The sequence below is a fragment of the Canis lupus genome, chromosome 5, assembly GCF_003254725.2.
Source record: "Canis lupus dingo isolate Sandy chromosome 5, ASM325472v2, whole genome shotgun sequence".
Classification (NCBI taxonomy): Eukaryota; Metazoa; Chordata; class Mammalia; order Carnivora; family Canidae; genus Canis; species Canis lupus.
The window spans coordinates 24558379-24575503 of NC_064247.1; the positions used below are offsets into that span (position 1 = coordinate 24558379).

The window sequence follows — 17125 nt, forward strand, 5'->3', positions numbered from 1 at the left end:
TCCTTTTTTTTTTTTTTTTTTTTTTTTTTTTTAAGATTTTATGTATTATTTGAGAGAGAGAAGAACAGGGGAGGAGCAGAGGGAGAGGGACAAGCTAACTGCTTGAGTGGGGAGCCTGACACGGGGTTCGATCCCATGACCCTGAGATCAGGATCCAAGCCGAAACCAAGAGTTGGATGCTCAACCGACTGAGCCACCCCGGCATCCCTCTGTCTTTGTCTAAGTTCGTGATTTTATCTAAGTTACATGTGCACTTACCACACATCCTTATATCCCCCCAGGACCCAACTTGCCAGTATCATTACATCATAATTTTAGGTAGATCATTTCTTGGCATTCGTGTTGTTCTGATCATGGACATTCATCTCATTGCTAAGCCTGAACTACATTGTGACTTCTCATTTCCTGCACAACGTATTCTAAAGTTAATAATTACCTTGTGTATTCATAAAGATAGGCCAGGCTTGTCGTAATAACAAACCACCCACCTGCTGAAGGGAAGAATTGTAAAGAATCTGGGCTGATTTTTAAAACCACCATGTGCTACTTCTGCTCAAATCCACTGGCCACAATGAACCTCACGATTCTGTCTCTGTAAGAGAGAGGGGGAATCTATTCCTCCCATGTGTCCTAAAGAAAAGAAACATCCGATATCCACAACATCTTTTTCTTTTTGCTAAGCTGAATAATCCAATTCCAGGGGCGCCTGGTGGCTCAGTTGGTAAGTGTCTGCCTTCAACTTGGGTCATGATCTCAAGGTCCTGGGATCAAGCCCTGCATTGGGCTCTCTGCTCAGTGGGGTCTGCCCCTCCCCCCTGCTCATGCACTCAAACTCTCTCTCTCAAATAATTAAGCTCTTTAAGAAAAACAAGCAGGGGGCAGCCCAGGTGGTGCAGCGGTTTAGTGCCGCCTGCAGCCCGGGGTGTGATCCTGGAGACCCAGGATCGAGTCCCACATCGGGCTTCCTGCATGGAGCCTGCTTCTCCCTCTGCCTGTGTCTCTGCCTCTCTCTTCGCTCTCTCTGAATGAATAAATAAATGAATCTTTAAAAAAAAAAAAAAAAAAGAAAAACAAGCAGGGTGATGGGCACTGAGAAGGGCACTTGATGGGATGAGCACTAGGTTTTATACTGGCAAATTGAACTTCAATAAAAAATATATATACAAAACAAACAAACCAACAACATCCAATTCTAAACTCTCTGCCAATTTTGTTCTTTTAAGGAGTTCTCATTAGCATTTCTTTTTCATCTTGCCAAGAGGGTCTCCCCTCCAGCCATCTGCTCCAACAGTCCAGCTGGGCTGTCCCTGGCACCTGCAGCAGAGGGGACTGTCATCTTCCTGGGCATTACCTCTGCCTGTCTTCCGGCATAGCTTCCTCATCCCTGGATCCTCCGTGTTCTTCATTCCTGGCTCCCTCCTCTATGTGTGTGTGGGGAGCGCACATTCTCAAGCAGCTTCCTTACAGAGACACAGGGGGTACTATTTCGAAATCTTGCATGTGTGGTTTATTCTGCTCTCCCAGGTGAATGACGACTCAATGAATGACTCAACTGAGTCAGACATAGAATTCTTCCAGAATTTTGCAGTCTCTCTGTTGCCTTCTACCTTCCACTGATGTTTTCAGGAAACCTGAAACCAACATGATTCCTGATTTTTCCCTCCCCACTGAAGGTCTTGTGGTGCCAGTGTTCTAGAATTTCACGACCACGTCCCTTAGACTCTGTCCACCTTTGTCTACTGTGCTAGGTCCTTCCCATCTGAAAACTCAGGTCCCTAAATCTTGGAAAATTTTCTTGAATTGCTTCATTGAGGATTTCTCCACTCTGTTTTTTCTCTTCTCTCTGGAACACCTGTTACTTGTGTGTCAAACCTTTTGGACTATCTTCTAATTTTTAATATAATCTTTCCCCTCTATTTTCTTTCTCTTTTGGAGTGTTTTTTTTTTTCTATTGTGTTTCTAAAAGCTTGTCTGTTCTCAAAATATTCCTCTAAAAAATAGTACCCTGTTCTTCTTTCGATTGTAATATTTTCCCATTATCTCTATGAGGAAATTAAAGACAGTTTTATTTTGTTAACATTCCCTTCCCCTTTATTAAATTTGTTTCTCTGGTTGCTTTGGTCTCTGTTTTGGTCTCTAGGTTTTATGTACAGATCTCCCAATATTTCTTGCAATCTTTCATTGAGATCAAAAGCCCCACTTGCCAGAAAATCAGGCTAGATCACTTTAGTTGAGAGAACTCTGCAGTTGGTATCTTTTGTTGTTGTTGTTGTTTTTAAAAGGTGCTTATCTATTTATTTGAGAGAGAGAGAGAACAAAAAGTGGGAAGGGGCAGAGAGAGGAAGAGAGAGAGAGAAGCAGATTCCCCTCTGAGTAGGAAGTCTAACATGGGACTCAATCCCAGGACCCGGAGATCATGACCTGAGCTGAAGGCAGTCACTTAACCGACTGAATCCCCCAGGCGCCACTCATGGTAGTATCTTAAGCCTCTCCCTTTGGGCTAGTCAGATCCTTCAGAAATGATTTCACCAATGTTTGAAGGTTGCGGCCTGACTGCCAGCATTCTGAGAGCTGAGCAGGGGCAGAGGGAAAGGACTAGACCGTATTAGCATCCAACATACATGCATTCACTTAATGCCCTTACTTCTAATAAGGGAGCCCAACCTCAGTCATGCCTGGTTCTTCCAATTGGAGACTCTAATTCTTTTCCAAGAATAAATTTCCAGTTTTTGCCAATGTTGGGGGGACAGGACATCACCTGATGTGTGGGATGGTGGTGGGGATGTGAGAATCCAATCTTTCTTAACTAGACTGATAATCATCCTTATACTTTCAGAAGTATCTGATGCCAATCATTTCCTGAGTCATTGGGGCTGCATATATTGGGTTGGTTTTTAGCTTTTTTCCATCAATTGCTCAGAAGTTAGTTTATTTTTTTTAAGATTTTATTTGTTTATTCATGAGACACACACACAGAGAGAGAGAGAGAGAGGCAGAGACACAGGCAGAGGGAGAAGCAGGCTCCATGCAGGAAGCCTGATGTGGGACTCAATCCTGGGACTCCAGGATCACGCCCTGGGCTGAAGGCAGGTGCTCAACCGCTGAGCCACCCAGGCATCCCAGAAGTCAGTTTTCTTGAATCTGCCAATTCATTCACCATTCCTCCTCTGCTTTCCTGCTTCCAAAATTTTGTTGATGTTGTTTCCTTACCTACTCTTCTTGTTTGAGGGTCTATGGTTCCAAAACAAAACTATCTTCACTTTCGTGAGATTTCAAGAAAAGGGGCAAAAATAGGTACAGGTGTTCAATCTGCTGTTATTACTGGAAGCCACTTCTTTTTCCAATGTACTTAGTCCTTTTGTTATTTCTCCTACTACTCATACATCTTACATGTCCCAGCATCAAGAACCATCTTCTCTGGGACATGTCCTCTGAAACGAGCCCCCATCCTCCCTTTCTTCTGCCACTGGAACTTATCTTAGTACTTACAGTCCTTACTGCATTTATTTGATTATTATCTTTCTTGCCACAAGTCTGTGAGAAAGACATCTAATTATCTCCCAGGGTCTATTCTCTCTGTTTTCCTTTAGTGACAGAACCACCAGTTTTAGCTGGCACTAGCACTCATGTGGAGACTGTGCTCCCCAGCTCTCTTATAGTCAGCTATGGTCATGTCACCAAATCTAGATGAATGGGACACAAGAGGTTGTGTGTGCAGTCTGCGACCCATCTACTTGGAGAAGCCATTTGCAGTAGGGGTTCTCCTTCTTCCTGCTCGCTGGGAAATGGCAAAGACTGAAGAATCCTGAGGCAGAGCACCCTGACAGCCCAGAACCATTCACTCAGACTGTTGCAGGAGAAATGAAGTCCTGTATTATTTAAGGTGCCCTAATTGGTTAGTCTCTTAGTTATAGGAGCATAGTCTATACTCAGTAGAGAGACAGCATGGACCTTGAAAGTGAGATTATATCTCACTTATTTCTTTTTAAAATTTTTATTTATTCATTTTAGAGAGAGAGAGGTAGAGAGATCTCAAGCAGACTCTGCACTGAGCACGGAGCCTAATGTGGGATTCAATCCCAGGACCCTGAGATCATGATCTGAGCTGAAACCAAAAGTTGGATGCCTAACCCACTGAGCCACTCAGGTGTCCCTATATGTTACTTATTTTTGTATCTATTATTACATCTAGTGCTTGACATACAGTTAAGCTACATCAGTGCCAGGATTTCCACAAGTAAATCATCCTAGTTGATTTCAACTTCTTCAGAAAAAAAAATGGGACAGCATTAAGGACTGGAAAGCTACTCTGCAGCACGTATGAAATTTTAGGACACCAGAGCCAATGTTTGCTGGTAGCTTTGGCCAATACTCAACAGCTCTCCTTGTCTAACAAGGTGGGATGCTTCCTACAAGTCTGTCTGTCCACAGCAGCGGCAGGGCTGACTCCTGCCACAAAATGTAGCAGTGCAATCCCTGAGTACTGCATGGAGGGGAAGGAAGGGTCAGTGTGGGCACAAATGTTTGCTGTCAGTGATCACTATTGCTACTGTTGTGTCAAGCTATTTCCCCTTTGTTTTCTGAACATAGCAGTAAAATAATGGTTTGGGTGGAGAGGTTAATCAATGTGGGTGTAGAGAAGACAGGAGCAGGGGGAGACTGTGTGCAAACAGAATACTTTTCAGGACAGAAATTGCACAATATGCCAATAAAACTCTTCTCAATCATGACAGGAGGCATGGTGCAGAAGATAACTGAATACAGATGGAATTAAGAGAAAAGGGTCCTTGAGCAAAACTGCTGAGGAGCTATCTCTCTGGGGCAAGCTAAAGCCTTTCTGGACATTGACTGTATTATTGAAAGCTGAGGGGATGCCTGGGTGGTTCAGTGGTTGAGTGCCTGCCTTCCGCCCAGGGCGTGATCCTGGAGTCCCAGGATAAGCCCCACATCGGGCTACCTGCATGGAGCCTGCTTCTCCCTCTGCCTGCGTCTCTGCCTCTCTCCGTGTGTCTCTCATGAATAAATAAATAAAATCTTAAAAAAGGAAAAGAAAAGAAAAGAAAACTGAGACTGTTGTTATCAGATCACCTGTCTGTTCTTTCCTGGTCCTGTGGCTGCAATTATTTATATACTAAAGTGGCCAGCATGTGGATCTCAGTGTGGCTGACCCCTGCAGCTTTTTTTTTTTTTTTAACATTTTATTTGTTTATTTATTTGAGAGAGAAAGAGAGAGTGAGCTTTGCACACAAGCAGGGGAGTAGCAGAGGGAGAGGGATAAGCAGACCCCTTGCTGAGCAGAAAGCCAGACAACATGTCTCGATCCCAGGACCTTGAGATAGTGACCTGAGCCGAAGGCAGACACTTCACCGACTGAGCCAGACAACCCTCGGCAGCTTCTTTTACACTCCTGTTTCCCCACTTTCTCACTAATTTTCTTTGCTGCCAATGGTCCTCTGCTATACAACTAACCATATCTTCTCTTTCACTTTTAATTCTCTTTTCAGAGTCTACCCATCTATTCTACCAAATTGTTCTTAAATTTCACCTCATATTTGCTTTGTTAACATTGGTTTTCCTATACAAATCAAAACCACAGTGAGATACCACCTCACACCAGTGAGAATGGGGAAAATTAACAAGGCAGGAAACCACAAATGTTGGAGAGGATGCGGAGAAATGGGAACCCTCTTACACTGTTGGTGGGAATGTGAACTGGTGCAGCCACTCTGGAAAACTGTGTGGAGGTTCCTCAAAGAGTTAAAAATAGACCTGCCCTATGACCCAGCAATTGCACTGCTGGGAATTTACCCCAAAGATACAGATGCAATGAAACCCCGGGACACCTGCACCCCGATGTTCATAGCAGCAATGTCCACAATAGCCAAACTGTGGAAGGAGCCTCGGTGTCCATCGAAGATGAGTGGATAAAGATGTGGTTTATGTATACAATGGAATATTACTCAGCTATTAGAAATGACAAATACCCACCATTTGCTTCAACGTGGATGGAACTGGAGGGTATTATGCTGAGTGAAGTAAGTCAGTCGGAGAAGGACAAACATTATACGTTCTCATTCATTTGGGGAATATAAATAATAGTGAAAGGGAATATAAGGGAAGGGAGAAGAAATGTGTGGGAAATATCAGAAAGGGAGACAGAACGTAAAGACTCCTAACTCTGGGAAACGAACTAGGGTGGTAGAAGGGGAGGAGGGCGGGGGGTGGGAGTGAATGGGTGACGGGCACTGGGGGTTATTCTGTATGTTGGTAAATTGAACACCAATAAAAAATAAATTAAAAAAAAACATTGGTTTTCCTTTTCTTTTTTTTTTTTAAGATTTTATTCATTTATTCATGAGAGGCGCAGTGAGAGAGAGAGAGGCAGAGACACAGTCAGAGGGAGAAGCAGGCCCCATGCAGGGAGCCTGATGTGGGACTTGATCCCAGGTCCGCAGGATCAGGCCCTGGGCTAAAGGCAGCACTAAACCACTGAGCCACCAGGGCTGCCCAACATTTGCTTTCCTAAAGCCTTTCTATGGTAAAAAATCCAAAATTAAGAAGTTCCATCCACTCGCTCCTTTAACCTTTTTTCCAGTTTTTCTACTGATTCTACCTGGGAGATTTTGTGCTTAGAACAAGTGCTAAAGATACTGTAAAAGTGTGACAAGTGGCTAGAAGCCAGGCAAGAAGATCAACCTCTTAATTTTGAATGAGGCCACAAAACTTGAGGGACTCTCAAAAGCTACTGGATCTTTTCCTAAAATAGCAAGAGTTTTAAAAGAGAAACCTGATGAAAATCATACCCAGAAGCACCAGAAAAAGACATGGAGAATCACATGAATGAAGAAACCGTGGGAGCTTCTCAAATATATTCCTAAAATTTAAGGTATTGCCAATACTTTTTTTTTTTTTTTTAAGTATTGTTTCCTAAAATGCTCTACCTACCAACCTATCAGTTCCTAAAATGCTCTATGTAAAAGGACTCTGGGTTAGGGAAACACCGTACCTACCTTGGGTATTCACAATGTCTATAATTATAACTATATATTAAAAGCTCTGAGAAATCCTGCAACAGCCCAGCATTTCCCAAACTATTTGACCAAGGAAACTTCTCAAATTACACCTATTAACATCACTCTGAAAAACACTACACTGAAGAAAAACAAGAGGCAATGCCTAGAATTTAAGAAATTATAATCTTTCTTCAATATGCCAGGAAGTTCTTAACATCTATCTAACTCCTGTTTGGAGTATTCTTTCTTAGTCTCTTCTCCGAGAGGGTTCCATTTGGGCCACTCTTTTGCATTTTGAGGCAGGAATCTGTCACTAAAGCTGTCCCTAAGTTTTATCTATGTGGGGCTATAACACACTAAGTCCTACAAAAATAAAATACATTTAGAAAGACTAAGGGCACCTATGGGGCGCAGGTGATTGTGTGTTCGAGTCTTACTTACAGCTCAGGTCATGATCTCAGGGTCGTGAAATGAGCCCTGCATTGGGCTCTGTACTCTGCACAGAGTCTGCTTGGCTTTCCTTCTCCTTCTCCCTCTGCCCTGGTCTCTGCTCTCTCTCTCTCTATCTCTCAAATAAATAATCTTAGAAACAACAACAACAACTAAAAAATCAAAGAAAAACCACACTAACATTCTTAGTCCAGGAAGATAATTTAAGAAGAAACTATGACCAATCATCCAAAAATTAGAAAAAAAATTGGCCTGGCTGACTGAGTTGGAAGAGCACACAACTCTTGATCTCAGGGGCCATGAGTTTGAACCCCACATTGGGGGCAGAGGTTACTAAAACAAAAACAAATAAATTTAAAAAAATAAGCCTAGTGAAAGAGCACATTTTGCCAAGAAAAGTCATTGCTGACCTTTTGGGCGTGGCTTGACACAGACTTTCACACATGATTTCTGATGCACTCACCATGTTAGCGAGGTAGAAACAAGCCTAAGAGAAATGTCTGTTCTGTCACTTCAGTATTTTTTGGCACCGAGACTTTTTTTTTTTTTTTTTTAAGATTTTACTTATTTATTCATGAGAGACACACAGAGCCATAGACAGAGGGAGAAGCAGGCTCCCTGCAGGGAGCCTGATGAGCTGGCACTGAGATATTTTTTATAGCTTCTTCATATCTTTGCTATTGAACCCAGTGGATGGTCTTACTGTCAGTAATAAAGTAATTTAACTTTAGCAAGTTGTTCCTAAGTTAAAAATGAATTGCTACCATAGGAAGGAACACAGAAAACCTTCACTATGTTTCAAGAACACTTCTGAGAATGCTGTTGAGATTTTAAGCCAAACTAAAATATGCCAGGTAGCAATCAACACAGAACCACTTACCTGTACTCTGAAACTCTTTCACAGCTTAAACTAGAAATACATTTGTAAATTTAAAACATACTTTGATCTTTGTTTCATGCTTTTCTGAAACTCTTGAAGGTCAAATCAGTACTTTATTACATAAAGTGATTCCTTTCAGAAAACAATGTTTTACCACCATTATAAGATGTTTCATGATAAGCCAGAGAGAGTGTGTGGGGTGGTAATTTTTAAAGTGAACTTCCCTGAATTATAATATTATCAGAATTGATTAAAACATTCTGACATTTAGAGATTTATTAAAATCATAAAGTATAGGCTTTGCAGGTACTTCGTTTTGGAAAGAATTAAAATACCTTATTAAAGCAATTTCTGAAAAAAAAAAAAAATAAAGCAATTTCTGCTGTTCCCTGGTGTGTGCATACCTCAGTATCAGTTGGGTGGCTCACCTTTTCCACTGCTTGACAGAGCAGACTAGAAGAAAGAAGATTCCTCTAAGTCAGTCAGGATTAGGTTAACTAAAGTTATTATTTTTTTTTAAAGATTTTATTTATTTATTCATGAGAGACACACACACACAGGGAGAGAGAGAGAGAGAGAGAGAGAGGCAGAGACACAGGCAGAGGGAGAAGCAGGCTCCTTGCAGGGAGCCTGATGTGGGACTTGATCCTGGGTCTCCAGGATCACGCCCTGGACTGAAGGTGGCACTTAAACCGCTGAGCCACCGGGGCTGCCCAAGTTATTATTTTTTAAGATTTTATTTATTTGAAAGACAGAGATAGTGACTGAGACAGCACAAGTGGGGGTAGTACTAGAGGCAGAGGGAGAAGCAGACTCCTCCCTGAGCAGGGAGTCCCATGTGGGGTTCAATCCCAGGATCCCAAAATCATGACATAAGTCAAAGGCAGATGCTTAACCAATTGAGCCACCCAGGCATCCCCAAGAAAGTTTAAAATCTTTAAACTTTTAAGTAACATGGCTATGAAAGGTTAATGTTCAGAAATCTGTATATGCTAGCCAAACTGCCTAATGATGGCTAGAAATTTCCTCTCTTTCTCACAGACTGAGCAAAGTGCTTTTCTTCAAGTGAAAACTACTGTGGTAATCTCTGTACTTTTTTTCCTACACCTTGTTTTGAAAGCTAAAATATGGGGCCTGTGCCAGAAGAGATGGTCATCCCTGTAGCATCAAGAGAGCATTTTCCACCCCTCACCAGCTACATCATCTATGATTCTGCCCTCAAAGAAGCATCAAGATGAGGCGGCATTCCCTCGGTAACTGGTCATCCTCCTTTAGAATATAAATACTCCCAGCAAGACCCTTATTAAGTTGTCTTCAAACATTAATAATCATGTGTCTGTCTCTGAAGCTAAGATAGACTATTAAGGGATGTGAGGGAGAACGGATGAATAGGTCAAGGTCTTGCTACCCAGAATATGGAAGGGAAGAAAAGTGGGGAAGCCCAAAGGGTCCCCAAGAATGCACCTTGCTTACTTTGTAATTTTGCCTACTGTTCACCCAAGACCTTGAGACCTCTGGGGAACAATATTTAGTTTAGCTCAGGAGGTACAGTCACCTTCATATACCAATAGGGCATTGAGGTTGTGGTTAAATTCATTGAGTTTTTGAAGAAAAAAGACATTAAGAAAGATAATTACAGATTTTGCAGATTACTAGCTAGTTTCTGGATTGTGTTGACTATATAGTCACTCAAAATGGGCTGAATTCCCTGAGGGGACAGGGCAGTAGTAGTCTTGACAGAATATGGGCGCCTGGGTGGCTCAGTTGGTTGCCTTGGTCTCAGGTCATGATCCCAGGGTCCTGGAATGGAGTCCTGCATTGGGCTTCCTGTTCAGCGGTGAGCCTGCTTCTCCCTCTGACCCCTCCCTCTGCTTGCCCTCTTTCTCATTCACTCTCTCTCAAATGAATAAACAAATCTTTAAAAAAATAATCTTTACAGAATAAGAATATGTCTGGCTACATGTGTCATCGCTTCACATCCTGCTACAGCTGGTAGAAATGATGCTGGCTCCTTCTCATATACCATGTTACCATGATACACCACAAAAGAAATACTTTGGGGGATGATTGCTCACTTCCTTCTGTGAATTTCTCTTTTCCAAAAAGTAGATCCTTGTAGATATATTTCCATTGTATGACACATGATCCATACCTAGTATATTTATATCTGTGTAATATGTATCTTAAACTTTATGAGAAAGCTGATTCGCTGTAGTCAATAAGGAGTAAATGAAATTGTCAAGCAGCCCATGAGACTATTTTCTTCCCAGAATCTGAGTAGAGGCTCAGACATGAGAGAACTGGGAGTTGGCAGAGTCAGAGAACCAGAGGGAAAACCCACAAAGGCTTGCTGTTGGGGTTCCCAGACTTCCAGACACCTGCATGTCCCATGAGCTTCTGTCATTCATGAGATCTGGGTCATTTATGATTTATCCCCTATTACCCAAACATATTTGGCTAGATTTCTGTTACTTACAACACAAGTAATTTTAACCAAGACATTATTTTATCTGATTACTCAACACAAATAGAGTGTTGATTTTATGGTTTCTAAAAACTTTGAACGACAGGAGACGACGGCAATGACTATGGCACTTAATTGCCAACAATTTCTGCTCTGAAACATATGCAGTTATGAACCTTTCAATCCAGGACCTAAAAATCTTTTTCTATTGAAGACTATGAACTGCAATAAAGAGGGTAGGAATCAAAAAACAAACCATTTTCGTGTAGGGATTTTAAAAGTTCTGTTAAGGGGCCCCTGGGTGGCTCAGTCGGTTAAGCATCTGGCTCTTGGTTTTGGCTCAGGTCATGATCTCTTGGGTCATGGGGTCGAGCCCTGTATTGGGCTCCTCTCTCAGTGGGGAGCCTGCCTGAGGGCTCTCTCTCTTCCTCTGCCCCTCCTCCCACTTGTGGGCATGCTCTCTCTCTCTCAAATAAATCAATCTTTAAAACCAATCAATAAATTAAAAAGTTCTTTCTCTTTTAAAGTTTTATTTATTTATTCATGAGAGACACACACACACACACAGAGAAGCAGAGACATAGGCAGAGGGAGAAGTAGGCTCCCCGCAAGTAGCCTGATGTGGGACTCCATCTCACATTCCAGGATCAGGACCTGAGCCGAAAGAAGACACTCAACCGCTGATTCATCCAGTAGTCCCCCCAAAAAAAGTTCTCTTAAGGAGAAATATAAAACTTTCATGTTGTTTGCCCTTAAAACAAACAAACAAACAAACAAACAAACAAACAAAAACAGAACATAAATTAAGCTACTTTTCAACATTAAGTTCATATGAATGTTTTGAAGGGGCAGGGGAAGACAGGGACAGAAGGCAGCCAGGGAATAGATGAAGGGAAATGAGAGAGTAAGAGATGCACTAAGAAGGGAGGAGAGAAAAAGATGGAGGGTGGGAGGAAAGGGAAGAGGGAAAGACAGAGGAGTGGGGTAATAGAAAAATAAAAATCAGCAGCTGAAAGAGAGGCAGGACACAAAAGGAGGAGAAAGATACTCAGCAGAAGAGGAGTCAAAGGAGATAACACGGCAGACTGAAGGCTAGGGAGAGCCCCTGAATATTCACTGTGTTAGTTCGAGGCCACCCTCAGATTTTGGGGGGCCAGTGAAGGGCAGGGCTGTCCCTTAGATAGCACATATGAGTCACAGCCCTTTGCCAAGTTAATTAGCTGGCTGAGGAACCTCAGAAGGTCTTCCATTGCTCTACACCTCAACAGGTCAGGGATTCTGCTCAAAGGATGGGACTCCAGCAACTCATCACCAGAGCTTCTCTCAGGTTAGACTCCTCTGAACATGAGTTATCATAGATTTTTACATTTTAAAAATAGCCTGTCAAATAAACTTGAGACATGATGGTTTAATCAAAGTTAAACAGGCTTCCTTGCTGCAAGAGTTCTGAGAGCTTTTGATATCAATTTCTAAGAGAGTGTTACACGGAATACAGGGATTCCCAAATTTACCTGGTCACAGAATTCATTTTTAAAAAGAATCCCAAGGGCTAACTGTTCTGCAGGACACAGTTTGAGAAGCACTGCACCAGGAGGATACTATTCTCTTTATGTCTGAGCTTTATAATCACTGGCTATATCTATAACATATCAGAGATCAGACAACAAGAAATAAAAGGCAAAATCTGGTTTGAAGACTTGAAGTTTTCTATCCTTACAGCCAACATTGCCACTTCTTTATCTCATTTTATCTTCATGTTGCTTTAAGTGCTTTCTACGGGAAGTTTAAAATTTATATTCTTATATTTGATGCTCTCCAACCTTCTAGCACCTTCTAATATTTATCCTTATTGATGCTGTGTCATATGATATTCTTGCTTCCTTTCCTGCTAAACTTTGTCCACTGTGATGATTAAAATTTAAAAGTGGTGATTGCTAGTTTCCCTGCAAAGCCCACAATGCCAGATCCACCTTCCCTTCTTCATGGGCACATGGTAGCCCAGTCAAACTGGGGTCTTGTAACTAATTTCTTCTCAGTGTACTTCGAGCTGAAGTGATCTGTACCATAGTGGTCTCACTTGCTTATAAAGAATATTGCTTGGGGTGACTGGCTGTCTGGCTGTCTGGAGCAGTTGGTGGAATGTGTGACTCTTGATCTTGGGGTTGTAAGTACAAGACCCATATTAAGTATGGAGCCTACTTTTAAAAAAAGAGGGAACGTTGCTTGATTTAGAGCTTTTCTTTTTCCTTCCGATGTGTAGGAACACAGTGTTCACGAAGATGATGATATTTTAGGGTTGGCAGAAAATTAAAAAGAAAAGTATCTGAATGATGGCTCAGAGCAGAGTCCCTCCACCAACACAGACCAATTACCTTGAGACTCTTAGACACAGAGAAATAAATTTTATCTTTAATGAAGGCACTGTAATTTTGACTCTCTTTAATACAGTAATTTGACATTTACCCTCATTAACACACATAATAAAAACATTAAAATTTATGTGCTCATATGTATAAATTATTTTTGTAAACCTTTATCATTTTGATTTGGTTCCTCTTACTTTTTGCAAGTAATTCTTGTCTTCTAGCTGTGTTAATCTGAACATTGAAAATTAAAGCTTTATTTGTCATATCTCAAGTGGAGGGGGAAGAAAACTAAGGCTAAGTATGGACATAATTATCCACTCATTATTTTTTTTAATGCTTTCAAGCTATAGCCTAGTTGTCTAAAGCAGATTCCTTTTTGCTAATTTATATCTAATCAACAATAAGCCTTCAAATATAAAATTTCCCATGAATTCCTAATGATATGATATGACTAATATCTTTATGAACTAGAGTATCTTTCTAAGAAATAAAATGTATAAGGAAATCTACTACTCAAAGAAGTATCAATTTTTTTTGCTAAAGATACAGAATGGCTTAACAAGGATTGTTTCAAATGTAATTTTATGGTGAAACATTCTGCTAAACAGAAAACCAAGTATTTGGACGTAGCTACTGAAATATGTATGTATTTATGAATATATCTTTGGTAAAGAGCCAGACAAAATAAAACATGACTCATTGTCAGTAAACATTCCCTAAATGTCCTTGTATTATTATGGGAGAGGTATTGTTTGGTTTTAATAATGTATATAAAACAAATTACTATTTACATGTGCTCAAAGGCATTAAAAAACAATGATCTATTTAGCAGGAAGAACTTTAAAGTCTAACAAATGAATTATCCTTTACCTTCTTGTCAATAAGTTGAGGGTCTACTTTTTAGGAAATAATACAGTAAGATTTTGCTACTTATGTTTCTTGTAGTTGCAACCCACTAGTTTTTAGAAGTTTAAGGCATAAAGAATATGTTTTTATTATATTCATTTTAAAAGGTAGAATAAGACCTATTGTAAATGCTTTTTTTTTTTTTAAGATTTTATTTATTTATTCAAGAGAGACACAGAGAGAGAGAGAGAGAGAGAGGCAGAGACACAGGCAGAGGGAGAAGCAGGCTCCAAGCAGCCCGATGTGGACTGGATCCTGGGACTCCAGGATCACGGCCTGAGCCGAAGGCAGACAACTGCTGAGCCACCCAGGCATCCCTGGGCCACAAAGTATCTTGTTGCATTTGATTGAGATGACAAGTGAAGGAATTTACAATCAATCTTGCAATGGTAAAACTAGAAGGAATCTTAAGAGACCCTTATGACCCCATTTTACAGATGAGAATCACAAACGTGAAATTCCATTTTAACTAAAAGAGGATTCTTGAAAAGGAAAAATAAAATTCTTCAAGGAATTCTAGGTATTGTACAATTCAAAGCTTTAAGAGTAGCCTTTAACATCTCTCAGAAGGGCTGGCCTTACCATCTTTCCTCTTCATATAGAGGAGTAAATGAAGGTATAAGCAAGCTAAGCAGTTCACTTATCATCTGTCTGAATCCGTGTGCAGCTGGGAATGAAAGCCAGAACTTTAAAAGTTGGAACATCCTCACAGGAGTAGGCTGATCTCATTGGAAGGGACGCTGGCTAGGGCTGGTGAGGGGAAGCCATGTTTGGGAAGGCCCCTCATGGACTACTGCATTTCACAAACAGTACTTGCTGAAGATTGCGAAATGCTTGCTTAAGTGAGTTTCAGGTGACAATGCAGTCTTAAGAACAAACAAAACAAGCAACCCAAAACATCATGGTATATCAGATTTCCTACCTTCCTCTAAAAAAAAAAAAAAAAAAGTGTTCCCAAATCCTAGGAATTTGAAATATGCTTTATTATGCGGTTCAGTCTCAAACACCCAGGAAATGCATACAAATTGCATTTAGTTTTTATTTATGTAACATGAGTTCTTTGCAAAATCCTTCCTTCGGGGTCTGAATGAACATATATAGAAGGAGACTCTTCATTTGGATCCCTCCTTCTCTATTCAAATCGCATTTTCTGATGCATGCTCACCCTGGAACGTTAAGCACCCATTACAGATAGCATAAAGAAAAAGTTCGTGACAAAATCTCAGTGTCTCTCTCTTCTCCACCAAACCACCAATGATGACAAACTTCTAAAGACAACTCAGCCCTTACTACACAAACAAGGAACCCCCCGCCCTCGTGCTGTGCCTGTGCCCCCGATAATCCATCCAGCTGCTCCCTAAGACACATTCCCACGGGTCACATGGCCCAGCGTTTCTGATGACCACATTCGGTGGGGCGAGGTGTTCCAACCATTACCGCATCCTCCTCCCTCTCCGAACGGGGCCCAATGAGCTCATGCAGCAGGCTGGGCTGGAGCTCCGGCTCGCTGGGACCCCACTTTGCAGTTCTCCCGGGCCGCATGGGGCAGAGGCGCGGGAGGGGAGCCCAGAGGGGCGGGCGGGGCGGGGTGTGCGCGGCGAGGGGCGCCGAGTTTGGGGAGCAGGCAGCAGGGGGAGGGGTGCTGAAGAGTTGGGGATCACAGCACCGGCAGACAGAGCCAGGGGCATGCAGAGCCGGGCAAGAGGGAGACGTCCTGGGGGGGGGGGTCCTGCAGTGGGGGGTGTCCCAGCGTGGGGGGGGTCCCGCAGTCGGGGGGGGTCCTGCAGTGGGGGGTGTCTCGCAGTGAGGGAGGGTCCTGTCGTGGGGGGGGTCCCGCAGTGGGGGTGTCCTGAGTGGGGGGGGGCCCTGTTCAGGCGGGAAAGGCAAGGCGCAGGAAATGGGCGCCAAAGAAAGAAGTGAGAAATTGCGGAGGAGGAAGTCGTCCCTGGAAGAGGAGGGGCGAAGGGGAAGCGAGGGTGGCGGAGTGTTTGCACTTTGGAGAGGGCAGGGCCGGAGCCGCCTCCGAGCCGGGCGGGGCGGTCCCCCGGGGTCCCGGCGGCCCTACCTGAAGCGCTCCTGCCCCGCGGTGTCCCACAGCTGCAGCTTGATCCTCTTGCCCGGCTCGATCTCCAGCAGGCGCGAGAAGAAGTCCACGCCGACCGTGGGGTCGCAGGCGGGGGAGCGCAGCCCGGGGAAACGGCCCTGGGTGAAGCGGTGCAGGAGGCACGACTTGCCCACCGTGGAGTCCCCGATCACGATGAGGCGGAACTGGTAGATCCAGATGGTCTCCATGGCTCCCGCCCCCCGCGGGCTCGGGGCCGCCGCAGCCGCCCTCCCGCCGCCCCGCAAGTTTGGCGGCGGGAACTGTCCCTTCAGCACCGCCCGGCCGTCCGCCTGCCGGCTTCCAGCATCTTCCGGCGACTGCGGCCGCCGCCTGGTCCCCGCCCTCTCCGGAGGGAGGGGCGGGCCCCGGCCGGGGTGGGGGCGGGGCCTGGGGCCAGGGGGCGGGGCGGGGCGGGGGCCGCGGCGCGGGGCGGAGGGACGGGGGAGGGAGGGGCCCCGGGCTGGATGCGCGCGACTCCCGGCCCCGCCCCCGGGAACTCTCTCTCCCCCGACGCTCCCTGGGCGCCGCCGGGAAGGTGGGTGTGGCGAGGGGACGTGACGGCAGCGGCAGCCAATGACAATGAAGGAAGGGTTCCCCCTCCGCGAGGCTCAGCCAATGAAAAGTGAGAGTCGTTTTCCTGCGAGCGTGGCCAGAGTGGCGGGGCTGGCCAGAGTGGCGGGGCGCGTGCGAGTCGCGGAGGCCATGCCGCGGCCCCGTCGGCTGCGTTTCCTTCCGTGGACCAGAGCGGTCCCGGGCCGCTGCAGGTGCCCACGACGGCGTGCTGCTGTCTCGCTCCGCTCGGCGCCACCGCCGCCGCGCTCAAGGTGAAGGAGCGAAGAACAGAATCGAAATAAATTTGCAGAGCAAGTTCTGGATGCTTCTAGCAAGCGCTCTGACCATGGCTCCTGCTCCACCGGTACCGTCCTCACTCCTTGTGCCGCG

The 17125-nt window shown here is 44.0% G+C and overlaps 1 protein-coding gene across 1 annotated transcript in view; it reads right to left on the bottom strand.

Annotated features, from left to right (window-relative positions):
* The window catches only part of RAB39A (RAB39A, member RAS oncogene family), a 31882-nt gene extending 15348 nt beyond the window's left edge, over window positions 1-16534 (bottom strand). The window contains exon 1 of the mRNA XM_025465655.3: window positions 16145-16534. Coding sequence (XP_025321440.1) covers window positions 16145-16371 — 227 coding nt within the window. The 5' untranslated portion in view covers window positions 16372-16534. The remainder of the gene's footprint in view (window positions 1-16144) is intronic.
* Between the last annotated feature and the right edge of the window lie 591 nt (window positions 16535-17125).